This window comes from Anomalospiza imberbis, chromosome 25, assembly GCF_031753505.1.
Source record: "Anomalospiza imberbis isolate Cuckoo-Finch-1a 21T00152 chromosome 25, ASM3175350v1, whole genome shotgun sequence".
NCBI classification, from domain to species: domain Eukaryota; kingdom Metazoa; phylum Chordata; class Aves; order Passeriformes; family Viduidae; genus Anomalospiza; species Anomalospiza imberbis.
In genome coordinates, this window is record NC_089705.1 from 4791655 (window position 1) to 4814835 (window position 23181).

At 58.6% G+C, this 23181-nt stretch overlaps 1 protein-coding gene across 1 annotated transcript; it reads right to left on the minus strand.

Annotated features, from left to right (window-relative positions):
* Window positions 1–5463: 5463 nt before the first annotated feature.
* On the minus strand, window positions 5464–23172 carry COL9A2 (collagen type IX alpha 2 chain). Its single transcript, XM_068172619.1, has 32 exons — window positions 23041–23172; window positions 20963–21037; window positions 18794–18829; window positions 18639–18701; window positions 17597–17650; window positions 16987–17022; window positions 16811–16834; window positions 16612–16665; window positions 16326–16379; window positions 16104–16151; window positions 15916–15972; window positions 15251–15304; window positions 14716–14769; window positions 14027–14080; window positions 13844–13897; window positions 13713–13766; window positions 13506–13559; window positions 13257–13310; window positions 13034–13087; window positions 11261–11305; window positions 11110–11163; window positions 10790–10843; window positions 10656–10709; window positions 9346–9417; window positions 9229–9264; window positions 9038–9082; window positions 8893–8925; window positions 8028–8174; window positions 7543–7597; window positions 6865–7053; window positions 6663–6740; window positions 5464–5673 (listed from the first exon to the last, which is right to left on the minus strand). The coding sequence occupies exons 1-32, from the start codon at window positions 23110–23112 to the stop codon at window positions 5468–5470; spliced, it is 2073 nt and encodes a 690-aa protein (XP_068028720.1). The 5' UTR covers window positions 23113–23172; the 3' UTR covers window positions 5464–5467.
* Window positions 23173–23181: the final 9 nt, after the last annotated feature.

Sequence of the window (23181 nt, forward strand, 5' to 3'; positions counted from 1 at the left end):
TCCCCCTGTTTCCAGAGCCGCAGGAAGGACACCTGAGGACTTCTCCAGGAGCATCCCGTGGGATTCCTCGGCGGGATCCGTGCCCTGATGAGCTGGCTCATCCCCAGAAAAAAAAAAAAAAAACAAACCCAAACCAAATCCGAGAGATATTTTTAATTAGGATTTTCTTTGAAAATTAATCCCCCCGAGTTCCAATTCCTTCCCAAAACAGTCATCTGCCAGCCTGGAATATTCCAAGCTCCAGTAAAAACAAGTGGAAAACTCCCCGTGAGGAGAGTGGAAGTGCGGGAGGGATGGAAAAGATGGAATCGGCGCTTTCTTCCACCTGGGATTTATAAACTAAATTATAAATGAAATATCTCTTTAATTAAGTGTCACTTTAAAGATCACTTTAATTCAGCCTGAGGATGGAGGGATAAGGGGGTGTCAGGAATAACAATAATTCCACATCCCAGAATTATTGCTCCATTTGCCCTTTCCAGCGGCGATTCCAGCTGATCGTGGAACAAATCGTTGGGAAGCCTTGGGAATCCTTCCCTTCTCTCCCATTAAAGGCTGATTAAAATCAGCTTCCAAACTGGAGGGGCGTGCTTGGATCTTCCCAAGGGAATTCAGGGCACGGGAGGTTAAAGGGGAGGCGGCACCGAGGGGAGCTCTGTGCTCCTTTTCCTTTTCCCTTTCCCTTCGCAATTCCCGTGTTTTTCAGCAGAACCGAGCCGCTGGGATTGTAACTATTGATTTTTTTTTCCCTGCTTTCGCCACTTCTCAGCGCCTGGAAAACATCGCTGGAGCAAAACGCTGGGCACTTCGGGACAGCTTTGGGATTGCAGGCGCTGTCCCGGAGCGATCCTTTGGGAATCTGCCAGGAAATCTGGCCAAAAAAAAGGAAGAAATTGTTTAAAATCCGTGTTCAGACACACACACACAAAAAAACCAAACAAACAAAAAATAAAAAACCCTCAGGGCGAGGCTGATGGAGCTGCTTGAACGTGGAATAGCTTTGCCCTGGAATTCCTGGATGTGGGATCAGCTGGGAGAGGCTGCCACAATCACCACAATTCCCAATTCTTCTTGGGAATACACACCCTGGGGGGCCAGAACCCTTGGAATTGGACACAAATCCATGGACTAACTGCAGCATTCCCACAATAATCGTTGGAGCACCTGTGGCCCCTTGATCGCAGCTCTGAACTTCCCAATCCTGCTGGAAGCTGCTCCTGCTGCTGGTGCTGCCACCCCGGGAGGTTCTGCCTCCAAAAATCCACTCCCTGCTGGATTTGGGATTTTTTTTTTCCCGCATTTCCTCGGTGGTGCTGCCGTTCCTGCTGCTGGTCCTGGAGCACCGGGAATGAAGGGGTTTCAAGCAGGGATTGCAGGAAGGGAACAGGGAGCAGCTGCATCCCAAACCAGCAGCTCATTCCTCACGGGAATGTCATGATCCCGTGATGGATGCAGAATTCCCAAGCACAACTTGTGGCTGGAAGTGTCCAAGGCCGGCATGGAAAAACCTGGCATCCATGGCAGGATGGTCCTTCAGGTCCCTTCCGTCCCAAACCCCTCTGGAATTCTCTGGCTCACACGATGCTGCTCCCCAGGAATGGTTTTGGAGCAGGATGGTGCTGCCAAGCCAGGCTGGGCTGAGCTCCTTTGGAAAAACCCCGGAAAACAGATGGGAACAAAATGGTGTTGGCAGCAGAGAAGAGGTTTAAGGACATCACATCCCAAATTTTGGCAGCCCAAAGAGGTGACCGCAGCAGGGACAGCTGCCAGGATTTGAGGGCGAGGCAGGGGAAATCACAACAGGAATCTTGGGAATTGGGGTTTTGGGAATTCCTCGGAAGTGCTGGGGCTGAGCCCCCCCAGCCTCTGCCAAGGCCACAAGAAATCCTCGTTAAGAGGCCTAATTAATATTATTTCATTTACAGGCAGGAGGCAGCTGTTCCCTGCTTCCCATCCAGGGGGGATTGTGCCAGGAATTGTCCAGCAGGGATACCTGGGGTGGGGTCTGTGCCCGGATCCAACATTCCAGCCACGTCCCCAAGGGTTTTCCCAGCCCTCCTCCCACCAGCAGCATCCCTGTCCATGGGCTCCATGGCAGGATGGATGTGGGAAGGTTGGATTTGATGATCCTGGAGGTCTTTTCCAACCATCACAATTCCATGATTCCCATGCTTTCCATTCCTGTTTTCTGCCTGGGTGCCACCCCCGTGAGTGACACCCCTGTCCCCTCTGTCCCCCCCGTGACTGCCAGGCCAATCCTGCCCTTCCTCACCTTTAATTTGAGCTCTCAGAATTTCCCGGCCTCATTCCCGCAGCAATTCCATGGAAATGGGTGGAAGTTAATTCCCTGTGACTCCCCATTCCCCTCTTCCCACTCTGAAGGAATCTCGGAGCTATTTGGGGCAGAGCATCCAAAATTTGCCCTTTTTTTCCCTGGAGAATCTTCCTGAACTTTGGGCATCCTGCCTGTGGGGCTGGGAGCGTAATTCCCGGTGTTTTGATGGAGTTTGGGATTAATTTATCCCAGCTCCTACAACATTCCAGCAGAACAAACCACTTTAAAAACAAATCCCTCTTTTTCGGAGGGAAAAAAAAACAACAACAAAACCCACACACACGGGAAAAAAAAACCCCACACAATAATCCAAGAATAAAAATCAGGAATTTTATGGCACCTCCAATAATGAACTCCGTCCTCAGAAGCTCATTTACGTATTTAAGCCCTTGTTTAATATTCTAATTAGCAGTTAATCAGCTATCGAGCGAGAACAAACGGTGATTAGCTCATCTTCACCTCCTCCAGGTGATTTGGGCTCATCAGCTCCGGGAAACTTTCCTGGTAATCCTGAATTATTCATGGCCACGGGAATGTCCCGGGGTGGGATTTCAGGATGGTCCCGGTGGATAACCGAGGGGGACACGGTGCCTTTGGGGGAAAAGGGTGCTTTGGATGGGATTTTGGGAAAAAATTCCTCCCTGGGAGGGTGGCAAGGGGCTGGGATGGATTTCCCAGGGGAGCTGTGGCTGCCACATCCCTGGAAGTATCCAAGGCCAGGTTGGAACAGCCTGGGATAGTGGAAGGTGTCTCTGCCCATTTAATTTAATTTTTCCAGGATATCATTTATCCCGATTCTCCCTTTCCTCTTTTTTTCCACAGCTTTCCTAGAAGCTGGGAAGCTCCTGCGGGAGGTGTCGGGTCTGGAGGAGGAACTGGTGCAATCCCAAAGGGATTCCTCGATTCCCTTTCCCTTCTTCCCTTTTGCCTTTCCCATCCCACCGCAGGCAGGCAGGACGCTGGACTCCTCCCCGCCGCATTCCCGGGGATTTTGTGGCTGCAGGAGCAGATTCTTAAAGCCCTTGGAATAATTGGAAAAGATTCCACCTGGTTTTGCTCGGGAAAGAAGCCCTGCCTGGCTGTGGTTTGGATGTCTGGGAGCAGGGATCAGCTGAGGTGACAAGGACTGGGCTGGCTCCCAGGAGAATCCATGAGGCACGAGCAGGTGGGGAAGAGAGAGGCAGGAGCTCCAGACAGCTGCTTCCCGGAATTTTAATTAATTCCCAAGATTTTTAGTCTTCCCAGACGCCGGCTTTGCCAGGCTCTGGATTCCCGGTGCCTCCCGGGATGGATCGGGAAGGTCAGAGCTGCTCCTTGCCAAGGCGGAGCTCGCTCACCGCTGCCCTCAGCGATTTTTGGGAAGCTGTGCTGGCTCTGGAAGCAGCAGGATCAGCTGGAGCAGCGTCCCTGGATGTGCTGGATCCCATCCCATCCCATCCCATCCCATCCCATCCCATCCCATCCCATCCCATCCCATCCCATCTGTGCCTGGGATGTGCTGAGTGCAGGACTGAGGAGCTCCAGAGGATTCCTGGATCCTCCTGGATGCCCAGGATGCTCCACAGGCACAGCAGAGCTTTTCCTGGTCTGTCCTCGGAAGTGGCTTTTCCCTGCTCAGCCCTGATCCCACCTGGAAGTGGCTTTTCCCTGCTCCAGGACCAAAACTCAGCCCTGATCCCACCTGGAAGTGGCTTTTCCCTGCTCCAGGACCTGAACTCAGCCCTGATCCCACCTGGAAGTGGCTTTTCCCTGCTCCAGGACCTGAACTCAGCCCTGATCCCGCCTGAAGTGGCTTTTCCCTGCTCCAGGACCAAAACTCAGCCCTGATCCCACCTGGAAGTGGCTTTTCCCTGCTCCAGGACCAAAACTCAACCCTGATCCCACCTGGAAGTGGCTTTTCCCTGCTCCAGGACCAAAACTCAACCCTGATCCCACCTGGAAGTGGCTTTTCCCTGCTCCAGGACCAAAACTCAGCCCTGATCCCACCTGGAAGTGGCTTTTCCCTGCTCCAGGACCTGAACTCAGCTCCCAGCCCTTCCACGTCCATCCCAAAAGGGGGAAGGGGTCAGAGGAAGGGAATTCCCCCTTTTCCCCCCTCAGCCCGCTGCCGGGGGATGCTGCAGCCCCTTCAGAAGGAAAGCCGAGTTTATCGGGAATATCCCCGGCTGGAAGAGCGAATTCCACGGGCTGGCAGCTCCCTCTCGTGGGGAGATAAAGCCAGGAAGAGCTGGGATGTGCCCCAGATGCGCGGCACAGCTGGAGCGGAGGGGTTGGAAAATGGGAATTCAACGGGAATTCAGAGGGAATCCCAGGGAAAAGGATCGGGATGGATCTCCCCGGAAAGCGAGGCTTAGCCAAGCCTTTCCTTCCCCTCTCCCCACAGGGATTTTTGGGATTCAGGAGAGGGTTGGATGTTTTCCAGCTGTTCCTTCTCCACATTTGGGTTTCCATCTCTCTGGAATGGCATCCAAGGTGCTTCCTAATGGGATGTAGGACTTCATCCCTCTTCCCAACTTCATCCCAATCCCCAACTTCAACCCTCAAAATTCCGCACCCCACCATGGCCTTGTTTTGATCCAAAGAAATCCACACATCATTCCAGTTCTTAAGAATCCAGCTTGATTTTATTGTCCAGTTTTTCCAAAAGTTGGTGTTTTCCTCGTTACAGTTATAAAATATCCCTATTTTTATCCCTATTTTACAAAGATTTACAGCTCTGGGAGTGACCAAGTTGGAGCTGGGAATTCTCTTAAATAATCAAACCATGATTTCGGTTGAGGGGGCTTTAAAAATTCCAATTAAAAAAAAAAAGAAAAGGGAAGGCTAAAAAGGGAATTCCCTCCAGCTCCTTCAAACATCACAGGGAATTATAAAATTTACTCCAATTTTTTTTTTTTTTTTTTTTTTTTTGGCGGGGGAAAGGGCACAGGGCGATCTGAAACCCCCACGGACGGAAACAGCATTTGAGGCGTCGCGGACACCCTTTTATTCCCAAAACCAACCTTTCAGGGCTGACTTTTCCCTGTGCCCACCCTCATGCCAGCACTCCCGAGAACAGGGGGAGTGCTCTGGAAGCTGCTCCCCGTGGGATTGCAGCGCTGGGGAAGGGATTTTTCCGCGGCGGGGAACCGCTCAGTACGGGGGGCCCTTGACGCTGCCCGGCTCCGGAAGGCGCGCGGCCGCGTACGCCGAGGCGCCCAGGCACGCGGCCGGCTCGCAGAACCCCGGCAGCCCCGGCGGCCCCGGGGAGCCCGGCCTGCCCGGGGAGCCCGGGGAGCCCGGCGGGCCCCGCTCGCCCGCCTTGCCATCCAGAGCGTGCCCCGGGATGCCCGGGAGACCTGCAAGGGGAATCGGGGTTTGCGGCGGTTGGCGGTCATGAGACTCAACTGGAGAAGTAGGGATTTATTCCCCCCGAGAAATTGGGGTTTTCCCCTAGGAATAGGGAGTTTTTTTCCTGAGAAATAGGGATTTTTCCTGAGAAATAGGGCTCTTCCCCAAGAAATCGGGATTTTCTGAGAGAAATCAGAATTTTTCCTGAGAAATTGGGATTTTTCACGAAAAATCGGGATTTTTTCCCCTGAGAAACTGCGATTTTTTTTTTTTCCCCGAGAAATTGGGATTTTTCCCGAGAAAAAGGGATTTTTTCCCAAGAATTAGGAATTTTTACCCTGAGAAATAGGGATTTTCCCTGAGAAATCAGGATTTTTTCCCAGGAAATGGGGATTTCCCCCTAGAAATTGGGATTTTTTCCTGAGAAACTGGGATTTTCCCCAGAGAAATAGGGATTTTTCCCCAAGAAATAGAGCTTTTCCCCAAGAAATAGGGATTTTTTTTCCCCTGAGAAATAGGGCTTTTCCCTGAGAAATTGGGATTTTCCCCAAGAATTAGGGCTTTTCCCTGAGAAATAGGGATTGGGGTGTTTGGGAATGCTGCTGGGTTCGGGTAGAGCAATTTCAGAGAGAGGGAAAGAGCTGGTAGAGACGAGGAGGAAGGAAGGGAAGGATGATCCAGGTGGGAGATTTGTGGGATGAACCTGGGAAAATTGACAGGATGAACCTGGGCAGGTTTTGTGGGATGAGCTCGGGCAGGTTTTATGGGATGAACCTGGGCAGTTTTGTGGGATGAAGCTGAGGTTTTGTGGGATGAGCTCGTGCAGTTTTGTGGGATGAAGCTGAGGTTTTGTGGGATAAGCTCGTGCAGTTTTGTGGGATGAACCCGGGCAGGTTTTGTGGGATGGATCAGAAGGTCCCCAGCCAACGCTGGGCTCATCACTCCAAGGTGACAAAGGCCACGTGGCCGTGTCGGTGCTGGGGACACCTGGTCTCACCTGGGATCCCTGGAGGACCTGGCATTCCCGGGTGGCCACGGCCAACCTCTCCCCGCTCGCCCTTCTCTCCTCTCTTCCCTGTGGGTACAAAAAGGAGGGAAGGAATCCACGGAAAGCCTGGATGGGCCATCGGGGACGGGGACAAGCGCGGCAGGGCCACCCCAGCAGGGTTTGCACCTGGCACCGTGCCACCAGCACCCACCTTTGGCTCCGACATTGCCGATCTGCCCCGCAGCTCCCAGGATTCCGGGGACACCTCGGGCTCCCATGGGGCCGTGGGGACCCTGCTCACCAGGGGGCCCTGGGGGGCCGGGGGGGCCGGGGGGTCCCATGGCCCCGACCCCGCCCAGGGCGGCTCTCTTGGCGCTCACGGCCACCTCTGCCAGCTGCTCTGTGGGGCAGAGAGGGGCTGGGATGTGATCCATGGGGTGGGATCCATGGGATCCATGGAGTAGGATCCATAGGGTGGGATCTCTGGGATGGGATCCATGGGGTGGGATCCATATGAAGGGATCAATGGGATCCATATGATCCACAGGGTGGGATCTATAGGAAGGTATCCATGGGGTGGGATCCATGGGATCCATACGAAGGGATCCATAGGATCCATGGGGTCAATCCACATGATGGGATCCACTGGATCCATGGGGTGGGATCCATGGGATGGGATCCATGGGATGGGATCCATATGGTGGGATCTGTGGGTAGGGATCCATGGGGTGGGATCCATGGGATCCATAGGGTGGGATCCATGGGATGGGAACTGTGGGATCCATGGGGTGGGATCCATAGGAAGGGATCCATAGGATCCATGGGATGGGAACCATGGGATCCACGGGGTGGGATCCATGGGATGTGGTGGCCCCTGCTCCACCCTCACCTTGCAGCATCTTCAGCACCACGTCCACGATGTGCTGGTCCCCAGCGTCCCGGCCCTGCCAGGAAGGGAATTTCGCTCCTCCTGTCCCCTCCCAGAGCCCTCCCAGCCCAAATCCCAATCCCAATCCCCTCCCTGCATCCCAGGTCACCTTCCCACCCTGCTCTTCCCCGCTCTGTCCCAGTCCAAGTGCTCCACGCTCAGCTCGCTCCGTGCTCACGGCATTTGAGGCCAAAATGAGTTTTTTAGGGGAAAATCCCAACTCTGCAAATCCCTGCTGCTGGCTGGTTTATACAGGGACGGTTTTTGGCTGCCATACGCAGTGGGAAAGACGGAATTCCTCCCCAGGAATGCGGGATCCCAGCTCCCGAGTGGAACAGCATCGTGTTCCCAGAGGAGCTGGGTGGGAAGGTGAGGCAATTCCTGCCAAGCTGGAGCAGCTGAGGGCACAGGGAGGGTGAGGAGGCATGTGGGATCGGGATACTCACGGCTGTGCCCCGCGGGCCCGGCATTCCCGGCACTCCGCGCTCCCCCACCAGCCCCCGCGGGCCGGGAGGGCCGGGATAGCCCCGAATTCCCGGTGCTCCTGCATCCCCCGAGGGGCCGGGAAAGCCGAGGTCTCCCTGGATGCCTTGCTGGAGGAGGGATGGAGAAAGAGAGGCATGAGGGGCTCAGGCTGTGCTGAGCACGGGGGGCTGCACCCCGAGAGCCCAAAATCTCCCAAAACCCACAGGCAGGGCTGGATCCCAAATGGAGCTGGGGCTGAACCCAGGGCTGGATCCCAAAAACTGGGGCTGGAGCTGAACCCAGGGTTGGATCCCAAAAATTGGGACTGGATCCCAAATGGGGTTGGGGCTGAACCCAGGGCTGGATCCCAAAAACTGGGGCTGGATCCCAAATGGGGCTGGGGCTGAATCCAAGGCTGAATCCCAAACAGGGCTGAGGCTGAATCCAGGGTTGGATCCCAAAAACTGGAGCTGAACTTGAATCCAGGGCTGGATCCCAAAAACTGGGGCTGAACTTGAATCCAGGGTTGGATCCCAAAACCTGGGGCTGGATCCCAAATGGGGCTGGGGCTGAATCCAGGGTTGGATCCCAAAAATTGGGGCTGAGCCTGAATCCAGGGCTGGATCCCAAAATGGAGCTGAGCCTGAATCCGGTGCTGAGCCCAGAACTGAGTCTGAATCCAGGGTTTAACCCCAAAGAGGAGCTGAGCCTGAATCCAGGGCTGGTGGTGGTCACTGGCTCCCATCTCCAGGGAAAATATTCCCTCAGCACCTCAGCCAGGAGGATCCAGCTGAGGATCCCACAAATCCCCCCAAGTCGTGGGGTGTCCCAAACCCCACCTCTCACCTGTCCCTTGGGTCCTGGCTCTCCTGACTCGCCCTGGGGACAGAGGACACAACGATGAGGAGACAGCAGGAATTTAGGGCTGGAGCTGGGATTTCATGCCAGGCAGGATCCCCCAGCATTCCAGGAATCCTCTGGAAGCACTCACCTTCTCTCCCTTGAGCCCTGCCAGGCCGTGGACACCGGGATCCCCCTAAAGGAAAGGCAAGGAGAGATGGGAACATTCCCAAAGTCCCCCCCCACCCTCTGGAATGAGGGGGGAATTCATGGAGAAGGTGCCTAGAGCCAGTGTTAAACCCAGCTCTGTTAAACCCCTGCCACAGCCTGGGATGTACTCACAATGCTGCCTTTGGGGCCGGTTTTCCCTGGAGAGCCCTGGGAAAAGGAAAAAGTGGGATCAGCCCAGCTCAGAGCAGTGTCCCCAAGAAGCCACCTTGCTGTCCCCAGAGCTGTCACCTTGTCTCCTTTGACTCCAGGCAAGCCTTGGGGTCCTGGGATGCCTGGTGGGCCCTGCTCACCCTTCGGCCCCTGGAAATCCAAGAAATATGGGAAAATGAGTGAGAGGAGACAATGGAAAGACTTTTACCCATCAAGGAATTGTCCCCAAGGCAGTGAGGTGCACAGGCAGCTCCCCATCCTCCAGCTGATCCCAACCTCCCCTAAATCCCAGCTCTGAGGGGACACAGGGCACAAAACCATGGAGAAGCCATGCCAAGAGCAGTGATCTTCCGGGGATGGATTCCTGTCCCCAGGAAAAGCACCACAAATCAGGTTTTTGGCTGTTTTTCCAGTGAAGGAAAGCTCTGGAGAGGGGCTGGGCTCTCCTGGGACAGGAGGAAATTCCTGTCCCAGCGGGGGTCCCATTAATCCCTGAGCAGCAGGATGTCCCTAATCCCTCAGCAGCAGGACAGGCATGGGACTGAGCCGGGATCAAAGGAGGAGGTCTGGCTGTGTCCCGCTGATCCCAAATCCATCCCCCATCCCGGGGCTGAGCGTCCCCTGTGTGCCGGCCTGGATTTGGGGACAACTCAGAGCATGTCCTGTGTCCCAGAGTGGCTTTGGGGACAATTCATCAGCTTTGGGGAGAATTTACCAGATTTAGGGACATCTCAGAGCATGCCCCTTGTCCCAGCCTGGCTTTGGGGACAACTCACCAGCTTTGGGGACAACTCAGAGCATTCCCTGTGTCCCAGAATGGCTTTGGGGACAACTCAGAGCATCCCGTGTGTCCCAGCCTGAATTTGGGAACAACTCACCGGCTTTGGGGACAATTCAGAGCATCTCCCATGTCCCAGAGTGGCTCTGGGGACAACTCAGAGCATTCCCTGTGTCCCAGAATGGCTTTGGGGACAATTTAGAGCATTCCTGGTGTCCCAGCCTGGATTTGGGGACAACTCAGAGCATGTCCTGTGTCCCAGCCTGAATTTGGGAAAAACTCACCGGCTTAGGGGACAATTCAGAGCATCTCCCATGTCCCAGAGTGGCTTAGGGTACAACTCACTGGCTTTGGGGACAATTTAGAGCATTCCCTGTGTCCCAACCTGGATTTGGGGACAACTCACCGGCTTTGGGGACAACTCAGAGCATCGCGTGTGTCCCAGCCTGGCTTTGGGGACAATTTAGAGCATCTCCTGTGTCCCAGCTCAGCTTTGGGGACAATTTAGAGCATCTGCTGTGTCCCAGCTCAGCTTTGGGGACAATTTAGAGCATCTGCTGTGTCCCAGCTCAGCTTTGGGGACAACTCACCGGCTTTGGGGACAACTCACCGCTCTGCCCTGCTCGCCGGGGGGCCCCACGAGGCCACGCTCGCCCCTGTCACCCTGCGGACAGCCGGGAGAGGAGCGCGGTCAGGGCCAGCACCCCCTGGCACGGCCACCCCCCCGCGGTGTCCCCAGCTCACCTTCGGCCCGGGGACACCCTGCGGGCCCTGCTCGCCCCGAGGTCCGGGCTCGCCCTAAAAAACGGGAAAGAAAATCCCAGAGGAGATGGGATTCAGCGGCGTGCTGTTCTCCTTGTCCTTCCCCGAGGGAGGGGTGGCCCTGTCCTTGTCGCCACCGCAGGGTGGTGACAGGGGTGGCGGTCCCGGGAGGAGCGGGGTGGGGATGAAGTGCCCGATTCCGCTTTGAGCTGGCGGGGAAACGGGGGAAAAAAGGGAAAAAAAGAGAGAGATCAGCCCCGAGGCTGTCCCCGGGAGGGACACGGCGACATCTCGGTACTTACAAGCTGCCCTGGGGCACCGGTGACACCGGGGTGGCCCCGAGGACCCGCTTCACCCTGTGAAGGGAGAGAGAGGTCAGAGGGGACAGGGGGGGACAGCGGGGACAGGGAGGGGACAAGAGCCGCGGGGTGGATGCTCAGAGGTGTCACCCACCTTGTCACCCGGGCCACCTTTGCTTCCCGGCTGGCCCGGCAATCCCTGGGGAAACAAAGCTGGGATCAAGCCCTGGGCACAGCTCAGTGTCCCTGCAGGGTGCTGGCACGGGGTGTCACCCCTGTCACAGCTCAGTGTCCCTGCAGGGTGCTGGCACGGGGTGTCACCCCGGGCACAGCTCAGTGTCCCCGCAGGGCGCTGGCACGGGATGTCACCCTTGTCACAGCTCAGTGTCCCCGCAGGGTGCTGGCACGGGGTGTCACCCTTGGCACAGCTCAGTGTCCCTGCAGGGTGCTGGCACGGGGTGTCACCCCCGGGCACAGCTCAGTGTCCCCGCAGGGTGCTGGCACGGGGTGTCACCCTGAGCACAGCTCAGTGTCCCCGCAGGGTGCTGGCACGGGGTGTCACCCCCGGGCACAGCTCAGTGTCCCCGCAGGCTGCTGGCACGGGGTGTCACCCCGGGCACAGCTCAGTGTCCCCGCAGGGTGCTGGCACGGGGTGTCACCCTTGGCACAGCTCAGTGTCCCTGCAGGGTGCTGGCACGGGGTGTCACCCCCGGGCACAGCTCAGTGTCCCCGCAGGGTGCTGGCACGGGGTGTCACCCCTGGGCACAGCTCAGTGTCCCCGCAGGGTGCTGGCACGGGGTGTCACCCCTGTCACAGCTCAGTGTCCCCGCAGGGTGCTGGCACGGGGTGTCACCCCGGGCACAGCTCAGTGTCCCCGCAGGGTGCTGGCACGGGGTGTCACCCCTGGGCACAGCTCAGTGTCCCCGCAGGGTGCTGGCATGGGGTGTCACCCCTGGGCACAGCTCAGTGTCCCCGCAGGCTGCTGGCACGGGGTGTCACCCCTGTCACAGCTCAGTGTCCCCGCAGGGTGCTGGCACGGGGTGTCACCCCTGTCACAGCTCAGTGTCCCCGCAGGGTGCTGGCACGGGGTGTCACCCCGGGCACAGCTCAGTGTCCCCGCAGGGTGCTGGCACGGGGTGTCACCCCCGGGCACAGCTCAGTGTCCCCGCAGGGTGCTGGCACGGGGTGTCACCCCCGGGCACAGCTCAGTGTCCCCTCAGGGCGCTGGCACGGGGTGTCACCCCGGGCACAGCTCAGTGTCCCCTCAGGGCGCTGGCACGGGGTGTCACCCCTGTCACAGCTCAGTGTCCCCGCAGGGTGCTGGCACGGGGTGTCACCCTTGGCACAGCTCAGTGTCCCCGCAGGGTGCTGGCACGGGGTGTCACCCCTGTCACAGCTCAGTGTCCCCGCAGGGTGCTGGCATGGGGTGTCACCCCTGGGCACAGCTCAGTGTCCCCGCAGGCTGCTGGCACGGGGTGTCACCCCTGTCACAGCTCAGTGTCCCCGCAGGGTGCTGGCACGGGGTGTCACCCTTGGCACAGCTCAGTGTCCCCGCAGGGTGCTGGCACGGGGTGTCACCCCTGTCACAGCTCAGTGTCCCTGCAGGGTGCTGGCACGGGGTGTCACCCTTGGCACAGCTCAGTGTCCCTGCAGGGTGCTGGCACGGGGTGTCACCCCGGGCACAGCTCAGTGTCCCTGCAGGGTGCTGGCACGGGGTGTCACCCCTGTCACAGCTCAGTGTCCCTGCAGGGTGCTGGCACGGGGTGTCACCCCCGGGCACAGCTCAGTGTCCCCGCAGGGTGCTGGCACGGGGTGTCACCCCTGTCACAGCTCAGTGTCCCCGCAGGGTGCTGGCCCTGGCACCCCTGGCACCCCTGGCAGAGGGGTGTCACCCCTCAGGGGACAGGCTGGGGGGTCCTGCACTCACAGCTTGTCCCCGGTGTCCCGGCGTTCCCGGGCGTCCCGCCTGTCCTGTGCCACCCTGCGAGGGACAGAGGGGTTGTCAGCAGGAGTGGGGTGCCCACAGGTGGGCAAGGGGCTCCTGCCCGAGGGGGGACACAGCCCTTGAGCCCGTGGCCAGGAGCTGCCGTGCCAAGGGCCGCTGTTCCCTTTGCCATCCCCGTTGTTGCCAGCGGGTGGCATTCCCTCACCTTCACTCCTGGGATACCTGGGGTGCCATCCTTGCCATCGATGCCCGGGAGACCCTGAAAAGGGGGAAGAGTCACCCATGGGACACCTCGAAGGGACTCAAAGGCTCGCGGTGGGGACAAAAAAAAAACCGTGGGGAGGGGAAAGGAGCATTCCAGGTGTGTGCTGGAGGGGACAAGGACACGTGACGGCACAGCCAGGGACAAGGGGCTCTGCCCAGGCAGGACACAGGTGCCACCGGCTGTACTCACATTCTCCCCCTTGGGGCCGATGTCACCCTGGGGTCCCCTGATGCCACGGCCACCCTAGAGCAGGAGGGGACAAGTGTCAGTGTCCTGCTGGCGCAGGGGACAGAGCTGGGAGGTGGAGATGCCCCTCGAGGGCACTCCGGGCACAGCCCTTTCCATGTGGGAACGGTGCCAAGCTGGGGAAAAGGGGACACTGGCACTGTCACCTACCAGCTCTCCCTTGTCACCAGGGTCCCCAGGTGGTCCCTTGGGGCCTTCCCTGCCCTGGAGGAGAGAGGAAAGGAAGGATTGAGCAGGGCACAGTGGGAACCCAGAGTGCCCAGGGGTGAGGGGGCACCCACCGGCCGCCCGGCTACTCCGATGCTCCCGACCATGCCCTTGTAGCCCGCAGGGCCCTGGAAAGAGAGCATGGAAAGGTTAGTTCCCACCCCAATCCACCCTTGCATCCCAGCACGCTGCTGGGAATGGTCTGGGTGGGATCTGGAGCCCCGATCCCAGAGCCAGGGGGTGCCACCCGCACTCACCGTCTCCCCCTTGGGTCCTGCCATGCCAGGATAGCCCCTGAGGCCCTGAGGTCCCTGCAGGGAAGGAAACCACAGCCAATTTAGCTGGAGAAATACCCCAGGAGCAGCCCAGGGGGAAGCAGCAATTACAGCAAAACCCGGAATCCACCAACTTTGCCAAACACGAGGAATTCCAGGCCCTCCTAATTCCAGAGCCCCCCACCAGGTGCTTTTCCAGCTGTCAATTCCATAACTCCAGAGGGCCCAAACTGCAGCCACTTCCCTGGGCCAGAGCTCTTGGCTTCAAAGCAGTTTTGCCCTTTCCTGGCCTGGAGGGCTCAGCCCAGTAATTGCTTTTCATCTTCAAAGTGCTCCGAGAGTTCCTGTGGCTTTAATTCCACCCCCACGGGGCAAGGGGGACTCAGGGGACAGCGGGGATTTATCCCAAATTATCCCTGGGAACAGCCCTGGAGCTCTCCAGAGGGAGAGGTGGTGGCATCCATGGCTGGGAGAGGGATGGGATGGGATGGGATGGGATGGGATGGGATGGGATGGGATGGGATGGGATGGGATGGGATGGGATGGAGGCTTTGCTGGGAGCAGGGACAGGCCGGTGTCACCTCCCTGGTGTCTGGGGACAAGGACAAAGAGGCCACCCCCAGTTCCTGCAGGACGTGGGGGACAGAGGAAAAGAGGAATAAAGGATTTACCGGAGGGCCTGGGATTCCTTGTTCTCCAGAGGCACCAACGTCCCCCTTGGGGCCCTGGGAATGGAGAGAAAAGGGAATGTTGGAGGGAGAGGGGACACAAAGCAGCCTGGGGACACACAGCCCCACCTGGCACCCGGCAGGGATGGGGACAGGGGGCCCTGCCCAGGAAGCCACCCTGGGAAGGCCACCCTGGTCTCCCAGTCCCATATTTTCCATTTTCCTCTTTCCTTCCCTTCTTCCTTTCCCTTCCCAAAACTCCTTCCCTGGATCCAGCCCCACAGGGACAGCCACACCTGGATCCTGCCGGGATCCTACTGAGATCATGCTGAGATCTGGCTGAGATCCTGTTGGAATCTGGCTGGGACCCTGCCGGGATCCTACTGAGATCCTGCCAGGATCCTGCTGAGATCCTGTTGAGATCCGGCTGGGATCCTACTGGGATCCGTCTGGGATCCTGCTGGGATCCAGCTGAGATCGTGCCTGGATCTGGCTAGGATCCTGCTGGGATCTGCTGGGATCCTGCTGGAACACTCACCGGCTCTCCCTGCTTGCCGGGCTCTCCGAGGGCGCCAGGGCGGCCTCTGTGTCCCTGCGGGGGGAGAGGAAATCCGTGAGGAAAATCCCTGGCAGAGCTGCAGCGTGGTGGCACCATCCCGGTGGCCACGTCCCACAGCGCCACCCTGCCACCACATCCCACCCCGGGGTGCCCAGTGGGGACGTGGCAGCGCTCAGAATCCCAGTGGGGACATCGGGGGACTTGGAATCCCACTGGGGACATGGAACGGGTTCAGAGTCCCACTGGTGACATTGAGGGGCTCAGAATCCCAATGGGAACATTGGGGGGCTTCAGAATCCCACAGGTGACATGGAATGGGCTCAAAATCCCACTGGGGACATTCTGAGGGAGGTTCAGAATCCCACAGGTGACATGGAATGGGCTCAAAATCCCACTGGGGACATTCTGAGGGAGGTTCAGAATCCCACAGGTGACATCCTGAGCTGGGGTCGGGGCTTTGGCACAGGGTGCCACCCCCAGGAAGGGGCTGGGGACAAACAGGGACCTTTCCCACAGCACCTTTTCCTCCAGACCTCCCTGTCCTGGTGCTCCAGAGATCCCAGAGACGGATCCTTCACTCCACCACATCCTGGAGGTGACAATTCCCATTTTTCCCCCCCATGGCAGCTCCAGGACTTCCTTACCTTCAGTCCCTGCAGTCCCTGGGGGCCCTTGGGACCTGGGGGGCAGCTGGTGGGGCACTGGGAGGAGAGGAAGGACAAGGATGAGTTGGGAATGACCTGGAGATGCCTGGGAAGAGAGGGAGGGAGGGGTCCTGCTCCACAGGGGACACCCTGGTCACAGCAGGGGACAAGGTCATGGCAGCTCTCACCAGGAAATCAGCGCTGCCTTCCAGGCCTTGGAGGTGTCCCGGGAGGCCCTGCAGGGAAGGAAACCATCAACATTCCAGGATTTTAAAACGGGATGGTTTTACAGGAGCAGGAAACAAGGAGTGGGGGTGGGAGGTGAGAGCCAGAGCTCAGATTCCAGCCCCAAACCCTGGGATGAGCCTGGGGAAGCTTCTCCCTCCTGGAGGCGGTTGGGAGATACTCACAGGTTTCCCTGGAGGACCTGGGGGACCCCTTGGGCCGTCGGGTCCAGGGTCACCCTAGGAAAGAAGGCCAGGAAAGGAGAATTTGGGATGAGGAGGGGAGGTGGAGACCTGGGGAGCCAGGATGTCCCAGCAGGAATGGGGACATCCCCAGGGTGATGGCACCAGGGGAACCTCCATTCCCACATTTCAGGGTCATCCCTGGTTATCCCAGGAGCCCTGGAGGGCACAGAAGCTGCTCCTGGTGGAAGGAGGGGATGTTCTTCCCTGTCCCCTCCTGGCTCCTCACCTTGGGTCCCAGCACTCCGATCTCCCCGGGAAGTCCAACCTGGCCTGGAAGCCCCTAAAGGGAGAAGGGAGAGAAATTCATGGAATGAGAGAGGTCCCGTCCTGATTCCTCCCCCCTGGGGGTGCTGAGGTTTGAGCTCCTCCTGCACAATTCCAAGCAGGATCCCAGGCCACCCATCCCAGCCCAGAGTGGCACTTACAGGGGGTCCTGGCAGTGATGGACCCTGTGGCAAAAAGAAAATGACAATTGGTTCAAATTCCCCAAATCCTCCAGAATTCCTGTCCCAGGGAGGTTGATTCCCACCCCACCACCAAGGATGGAGCAGGGGGGACTTGGGGGGTGCCCACCCCACCCATGGGAGCAGCAGATACTCACAGGGAGCCCTGGTGGTCCTGGGAGTCCGGGCTGGCCCTGCCAGGACACAAGAGGAGAGTCAGGAGCTGGAAAAGGAGGATCTGCTCCGGCAGCTGCTCCAATTCCCCCTCCCTGGATGCAGTCTCAGGGCCAAAAACTCCATCAGGCAGTTCCTGCATCCATGGATCCCATCCAGAGTGATGGGGATGGCCCCAGGCTGGGGCTGGGGAGGAAGGGGGAGCCTGGGAATGTGGGAACTTGGAAAGGTGGGAAATTGGGAAGGTGGGAAATTGGGAAGTTGGAAATTGGGAAGGTGGGATACTTGTAAAGGTGGGAATTTGGGAAGGTGGGAGCCTGAGAGGATGGGAGCCTGGGAATGAGGGAGCTTGGGAAGGTAGGAACTTGGAAAGGTGGGAAATTGGGAAGGTTGGAAGTTGGGAAAGTTGGAAATTGGGAAGGTGGAATCCTTGAGAAGGTGGAATCTTGGGAAGATGGGAGCCTGGGAATGAGGGAGCTTGGGAAGGTGGGAAATTGGAAAGGTGGGAATATGGGAAGGTAGGAATTTGGGAAGGTGGGAATTCGGGAAGGTGGGATCCTGGGAATGAGGGAGCCGGAGCTGCCCCTCACTCACTTTGACTCCTGGCCTGCCAATGGGTCCTGGCTCCCCTTTGGCTCCCGTCAGGCCCTGCAAGGGAAGAGACCCAGCGAGTTGTTCCCATTCCTCCTGCTCTCCAGCCAGGAACTTTTGCTGGGCTGAATCCATCGGGAGGGGCCAAGAGTGGAATTTCATGGCACAGGGACACCCTGCAGGGAGCCTCACACACACCCTGGGCACATCCAGCCCTGGCAGGGACACGTGGGCAGCTCCACCCATCCCTGATCCCGCTTCTATGCCTGGGATGGGGCAGGAACCCACCCAAACCTCCCCAGGCACCCATCACACACCCCTGAGACCCCACCCAGGGCACCTGGGGACAGGCCCCGAGGTGGCAGCTCCGTCCCCTTCCTGCCACCACCTCCGCCAGGCTGTGCCAAGGAGGGGACAGTGGCAAAGTCACCGCTGCCACCTCATGGGTGCCACGGAAGCGGGGACAGTGGGGGACACGGAATTGCTTCAGATTTGTTCTGGAGGAAACAAGAGGAGCTCTGCTGGCATTCCAGAGGTGGAAAGGGGTGGAAGAAGCAATTCTCAAGCTCGTTTGGGATTCCCAAGGTGGGAAGGAGTGGTAGAAGCTCGTTTGGGATTCCCAAGGTGGGAAGGAGTGGCAGAAGCTCTTTTGGGATTCCCAAGGTGGGAAGGAGTGGTAGAAGCTCGTTTGGGATTCCCAAGGTGGGAGGGGGTGGCAGAAGCTCATTTGGGATTCCCAAGGTGGGAGGGGGTGGCAGAAGCTCTTTTGGGATTCCCAAGGTGGGAGGGGGTGGCAGAAGCTCATTTGGGATTCCCAAGGTGGGAGGGGGTGGCAGAAGCTCTTCCTGAGCTCTCCTGGGATCCCAAAGGTGGAAAAGGGTGGCAAAAGCTCTTCCCGAGCTCATTTGGGATTCCCAAGGTGCTTTCAGCTCCTGCCCAAAGGGATTTGGGCACGTTTTTATGTGGGGCCGACACGGGGGACAGGAGCAGTTTGCTGTGACCCCGCAGGCAGGGACAGCATGAGGGGACAGGGGTCAGTTCTCACATCAATGCCCGGCTTCCCTGGGGGTCCATCTGGACCAGGAGCTCCAGGCTCGCCCTTGACACCCTGGAAAAATGAAAAATTGGGATCAGGTTGCAACGAGGCCCCGTGGAAGGAGAGGGATCACCGCGAGGCTGAGGGATGGGGTGGGTACTCACCGGGGAGCCGGCAGATCCTACAGGGCCTTTGTCACCCTGGGGAAAGGGGAGGAGGTGGGAAAGGGACCAGACACCTCACAGAGCCCATCCCAGGATCCCGATCCCTGCCCCACAGAGCCCATCCTGGGGATCCCGATCCCTGCCCCACAGAGCCCATCCCAGGGATCCTGATCCCTGCCCCACAGAGCCCATCCCAGGGATCCTGCTCCACAGAGCCCATCCCGGGGATCCCAATCCCTGCCCCACAGAGCCCATCCTGGGATCCCAATCCCTGTCCCACAGAGCCCATCCCGGGGATCCCAATCCCTGCCCCACAGAGCCCATCCCGGGGATCCCAATCCCTGTCCGACACCATCCCAGGATCCCGATCCCTGCCCCATGGAGCCCATCCCTGCCCCAAAGAGCCCATCCTGGGATCCCAATCCCTGTCCCACAGAGCCCATCCTGGGATCCCGATCCCTGCCCCACAGAGCCCATCCTGGGATCCCGATCCCTGCCCCACAGAGCCCATCCCAGGGATCCCGATCCCTGTCCCACACCATCCCGGGGATCCCAATCCCTGCCCCATGGAGCCCATCCCTGCCCCACAGAGCCCATCCCGGGAATCCCGATCCCTGCCCCACAGAGCCCATCCTGGGGATCCCGATCCCTGCCCCACAGAGCCCATCCCAGGATCCCGATCCCTGTCCCACAGAGCCCATCCCAGGATCCCGATCCCTGCCCCACGGAGCCCATCCTGGGATCCCGATCCCTGCTCCACAGAGCCCATCCTGGGGATCCTGATCCCTGCCCCATGGAGCCCATCCTGGGGATCCCGATCCCTGCCCCACAGAGCCCATCCTGGGATCCCGATCCCTGCTCCACAGAGCCCATCCTGGGGATCCCGATCCCTGCCCCACAGAGCCCATCCTGGGATCCCGATCCCTGCCCCACAGAGCCCATCCTGGGGATCCCGATCCCTGCCCCATGGAGCCCATCCTGGGATCCCGATCCCTGTCCCACAGAGCCCATCCTGGGGATCCCGATCCCTGCCCCATGGAGCCCATCCTGGGATCCCGATCCCTGTCCCATAGAGCCCATCCTGGGATCCCGATCCCTGTCCCGCTCCTCAGACAGGAGGGAGCTGCTGGATCCCACAGGCAGGACAGGATGGGGCTGGGGTTGGAAAAAGAGGGTGGGGCTGGGGTTTGTGAGGGTTTTACCGGGGTTTGCGAGAGTTTTTTGGGGTTTTGTGAGGCTTTAATTGGGGTTTGTGAGGGTTTGATTTGGGTTTGTGAAGCGGGGTTTTCTGAGGGTTGAGCTGGGGTTTTGTGAGGGTTTTTTGGGGTTTGCCAGGGTTTTATTTGGGTTCTGTGAGGGTTTTTTGGGGTTTGTAAGGGGTTTATTGGGGTTTGTGAAGCAGGGTTTTCTGAGGGTTGAGCTGGGGTTTTGTCAGGGTTTTATTGGGGTTTTTGAGGGTTTTTTGGGTTTTGTCAGGGGTTTTATTAGGGTTTTGTGAGGGTTGAGTTGGGGTTTTGTGAGGGGGAATTGGTGAAGATTGTACTAGGCTTTGATGGGGTTTCTGAGGGGGGCTTTTGTGAGGGTTCTACTGGGATTTTGTGAGGTTTTTACTGGGGTTTGTGAAGTGGGGTTTTGTGAGGGTTTGATGGGGTTTCTGAAGTGCTGTGGCTGCTCTGGGTATAAATACCACTAAAATAACACCACATCCTGAAGAAAGGGCACTTTCTGCTGCCTCACAGGGCTCCCCTCTGTCCGGGCCCCCATTCCACAACCCGTGGAGGATCCAGACCCACAGTCCCCCACCACATCCCTCTGCAGGAACCCCACTGGGATGTCACTGTCCCCACCCAGGTCCCCCCTTCGCTGAGCACCTCTGGGGTGGTCCCTGCCCCAACCCCTCGGAGCATCCCCCACCTCACCCCAACCTCCCTGTCCTGCATTCCCCAAAAACCAATCCCATGCCAAACTCCCGAGCTGTGGATGGAGCTGGATTTGGGGTGCAGCACCTTTGCTGCCACCAGCAGAGCTGGGGCTGCTCTGTCTGCCCTAAATCAGGAGTGGGAACAGCACGGAGAGCCACCCCCGGCCCTGTGCCACTCACAATGTCCCTTTTGTGCTGTATGTCCCCTCCCTCCCTCCCCCAGCCCGCACAGGTTCCTGGTCACTCACGTCGATGCCATCGGCTCCCGGCACTCCTGGGGGACCGGGGGGCCCTGGTGGGCCAGGCTCTCCTGGTGGCCCTCGCTATGGGGAAAAAGGGATGGGATCCATGTCAGGGAGGACCCCGATTTGTGTGGGGAATGTGGGTTAGACCCCGAGGGGTCAGAGCTCTGCCCCTCCTGTGGATCCCCCAGCAAAGGCATGGATGGGGAAATCCAGGATTTCTCACTGGCACCTCCAGCTCCTCACTCCCTGCCCAGTTTCTATCCCATTTCTCCCATCTCCTGCCCTGGTGTCCATGGGGAACAGAGCGGGGTCTCCATGGGGTGATGGCAGCGTTTTTACCCCTCCTTCATCTTTCCCTGGTGTCCGAGGATCTGCTGCCCTGATGGAGCAGGGATGTCCACGGGATGACATTTTTACCCCATCTCTGCCCCCTCTTTCCCTGGTGTCCGAGGATCTCCAATGGAGAAGGATCTCCATGGGATGACATTTTCACCCCATCTCTGCCCCCTCTTTCCCTGGTGTCCGAGGATCTCCTGCTCCAATGGAGAAGGATCTCCATGGGATGACATTTTTACCCCATTTCTGCTCCCTCTTTCCCTGGTGTCCGAGGATCTCCTGCCCTGATGGAGCAGGGATGTCCATGGGATGACATTTTTACCCCATTTCTGCTCCCTCTTTCCCTGGTGCTCCTGCCTGGATGGAGCAGGATCTCCAAGCATTTCTACCCCATTTCTGCCCCCTTTCCCTGCCACTCCCAGAGCTCCTGCCCTGACAGAACAGGGTGTCCATGGGGTGACAGCAGCGCTTCCAAAGCCCCCTTTTATCAGAGTGAGATTTCTGGGAGCACTGGCAGGATTTAGGTGCCCAAAACCCCAGGATGAGGTGGGGACCCCCGGCCCCTCTGTGTGAGCTCTCCCTGGGCCAGGCTGGCTTTGCTCCCAGGCTCTGGACAAAAGCTCCATTCAGGGAAGCTCCCGGAGCCCGGTGCTGGCTTTGAGGTTTGCACAGGACTCGGCAAAGAAACCTCTGTTATCCTACCAGGGAGTTCAGGGGGAAGAGATTCCAGTCCTGCAGACTGAAGCCCTGGTGTTCCTGGAAATGGGAAGCAGACGGTGGCTGGGCTGCACTCCTGCAGCTCCTCCAGCCTCCCAGGCTGGATTAATTTAAAAAATAAATATAAGGAATAAATGTAGGAATCAATGTAAATCTACAAGGGTGAGAGGTGCTGCTGGTTTGTGCACATAACAGGAGAGCCCTGGCTCCACCTTGGATCAATCTCTGAGCCCGGCAGTCCCCATCCCTGGGATCTCCCTGAATGGCACCTTTGTCCTGCCCAAGGAAAGAATTCCAAAGGGTTCCTTGTTCCCGAAATTCCCACATCCCCCTTGCTCAGCTCCCCTGCCCCACCAGCCCATGGGGATCCCGCGGGGGGGGGTTAGGAAGGAGTTGTCCCCCAGTTTCCAACAGGCAGCTCAGGAACCACATGGAAAAATTTCCCAAAACCTCTAAAATCTGATATTATTTTTGCAGTTGTAAGGCAAGGAGAGTTTTCCCAGGTGGAATGCCACTGCCTGCCCCTCTCCCGGGCTCACCTTCCCTTTTTCCAGATCCATTTTCTCCTGCCCCTGGGTGAGTCTGGAGAGTCCTGGTGGACCCCCTGACAGCCCCCGGGAGCCCTGGGACCACCCCGGGAGGGTCAGAGCCCCCCCAGCCCTGCTCAGTCCGGATCTGCAGCACATCCCAGGAAAGCAGGAGCAAATTTCCCAGAAAATCCAGTGGGAAAGACAGAGCCCCCCACTGCTGCTCCAGGGGGAAAATCAAACTAAACTCGTGTATCCAACAATTCCCGAATTTCCAAGTCCGTACTTCCCGCACGGAGAAGTCTCCTGCGGGTCGGGGCTGTGGCTGCTCCCACCCTCCCAGGGGGGCATTCCTGGGAAAAACAAGGGAAAAATGCTGGGGGAATAAACCCAAAGTGCTCAGCACTGCGAGGGAGCGGAGATGGGCAATGTCCCCTCTGCATCCCCTCTCCATCCCCTCTCCATCCCCATTCCAGCCCGGGAATCGAGCACGGCACTTACGAGCTGGGCCAGGCAGAGGCAGGAGGCTTGGAGCAGGAGCCAGAGCTGCGACACGAGGGTGGCACGGGCCATGGCGAGCCGGGCTGGCACCGAGCGCGGCTGGCACCGAGCGCGGCTGGCACCGAGCGCCGGCCGCCCCGA

Excerpts from the sequence above, each read along its gene's own strand:
- COL9A2 (XM_068172619.1), bottom strand. The coding sequence starts at position 23,112 with ATGGCCCGTGCCACCCTCGTGTCGCAGCTCTGGCTCCTGCTCCAAGCC. Across the intron at positions 9,418-10,655 it reads CCGGCGAGCAGGGCAGAGCG|GGGCCGAAGGGTGAGCAGGG; the intron begins GTGAGTTGTCCC and ends TTGGATTTCCAG. Across the intron at positions 7,598-8,027 it reads CGGGCCCGCGGGGCACAGCC|GGCCGGGACGCTGGGGACCA; the intron begins GTGAGTATCCCG and ends CCTTCCTGGCAG.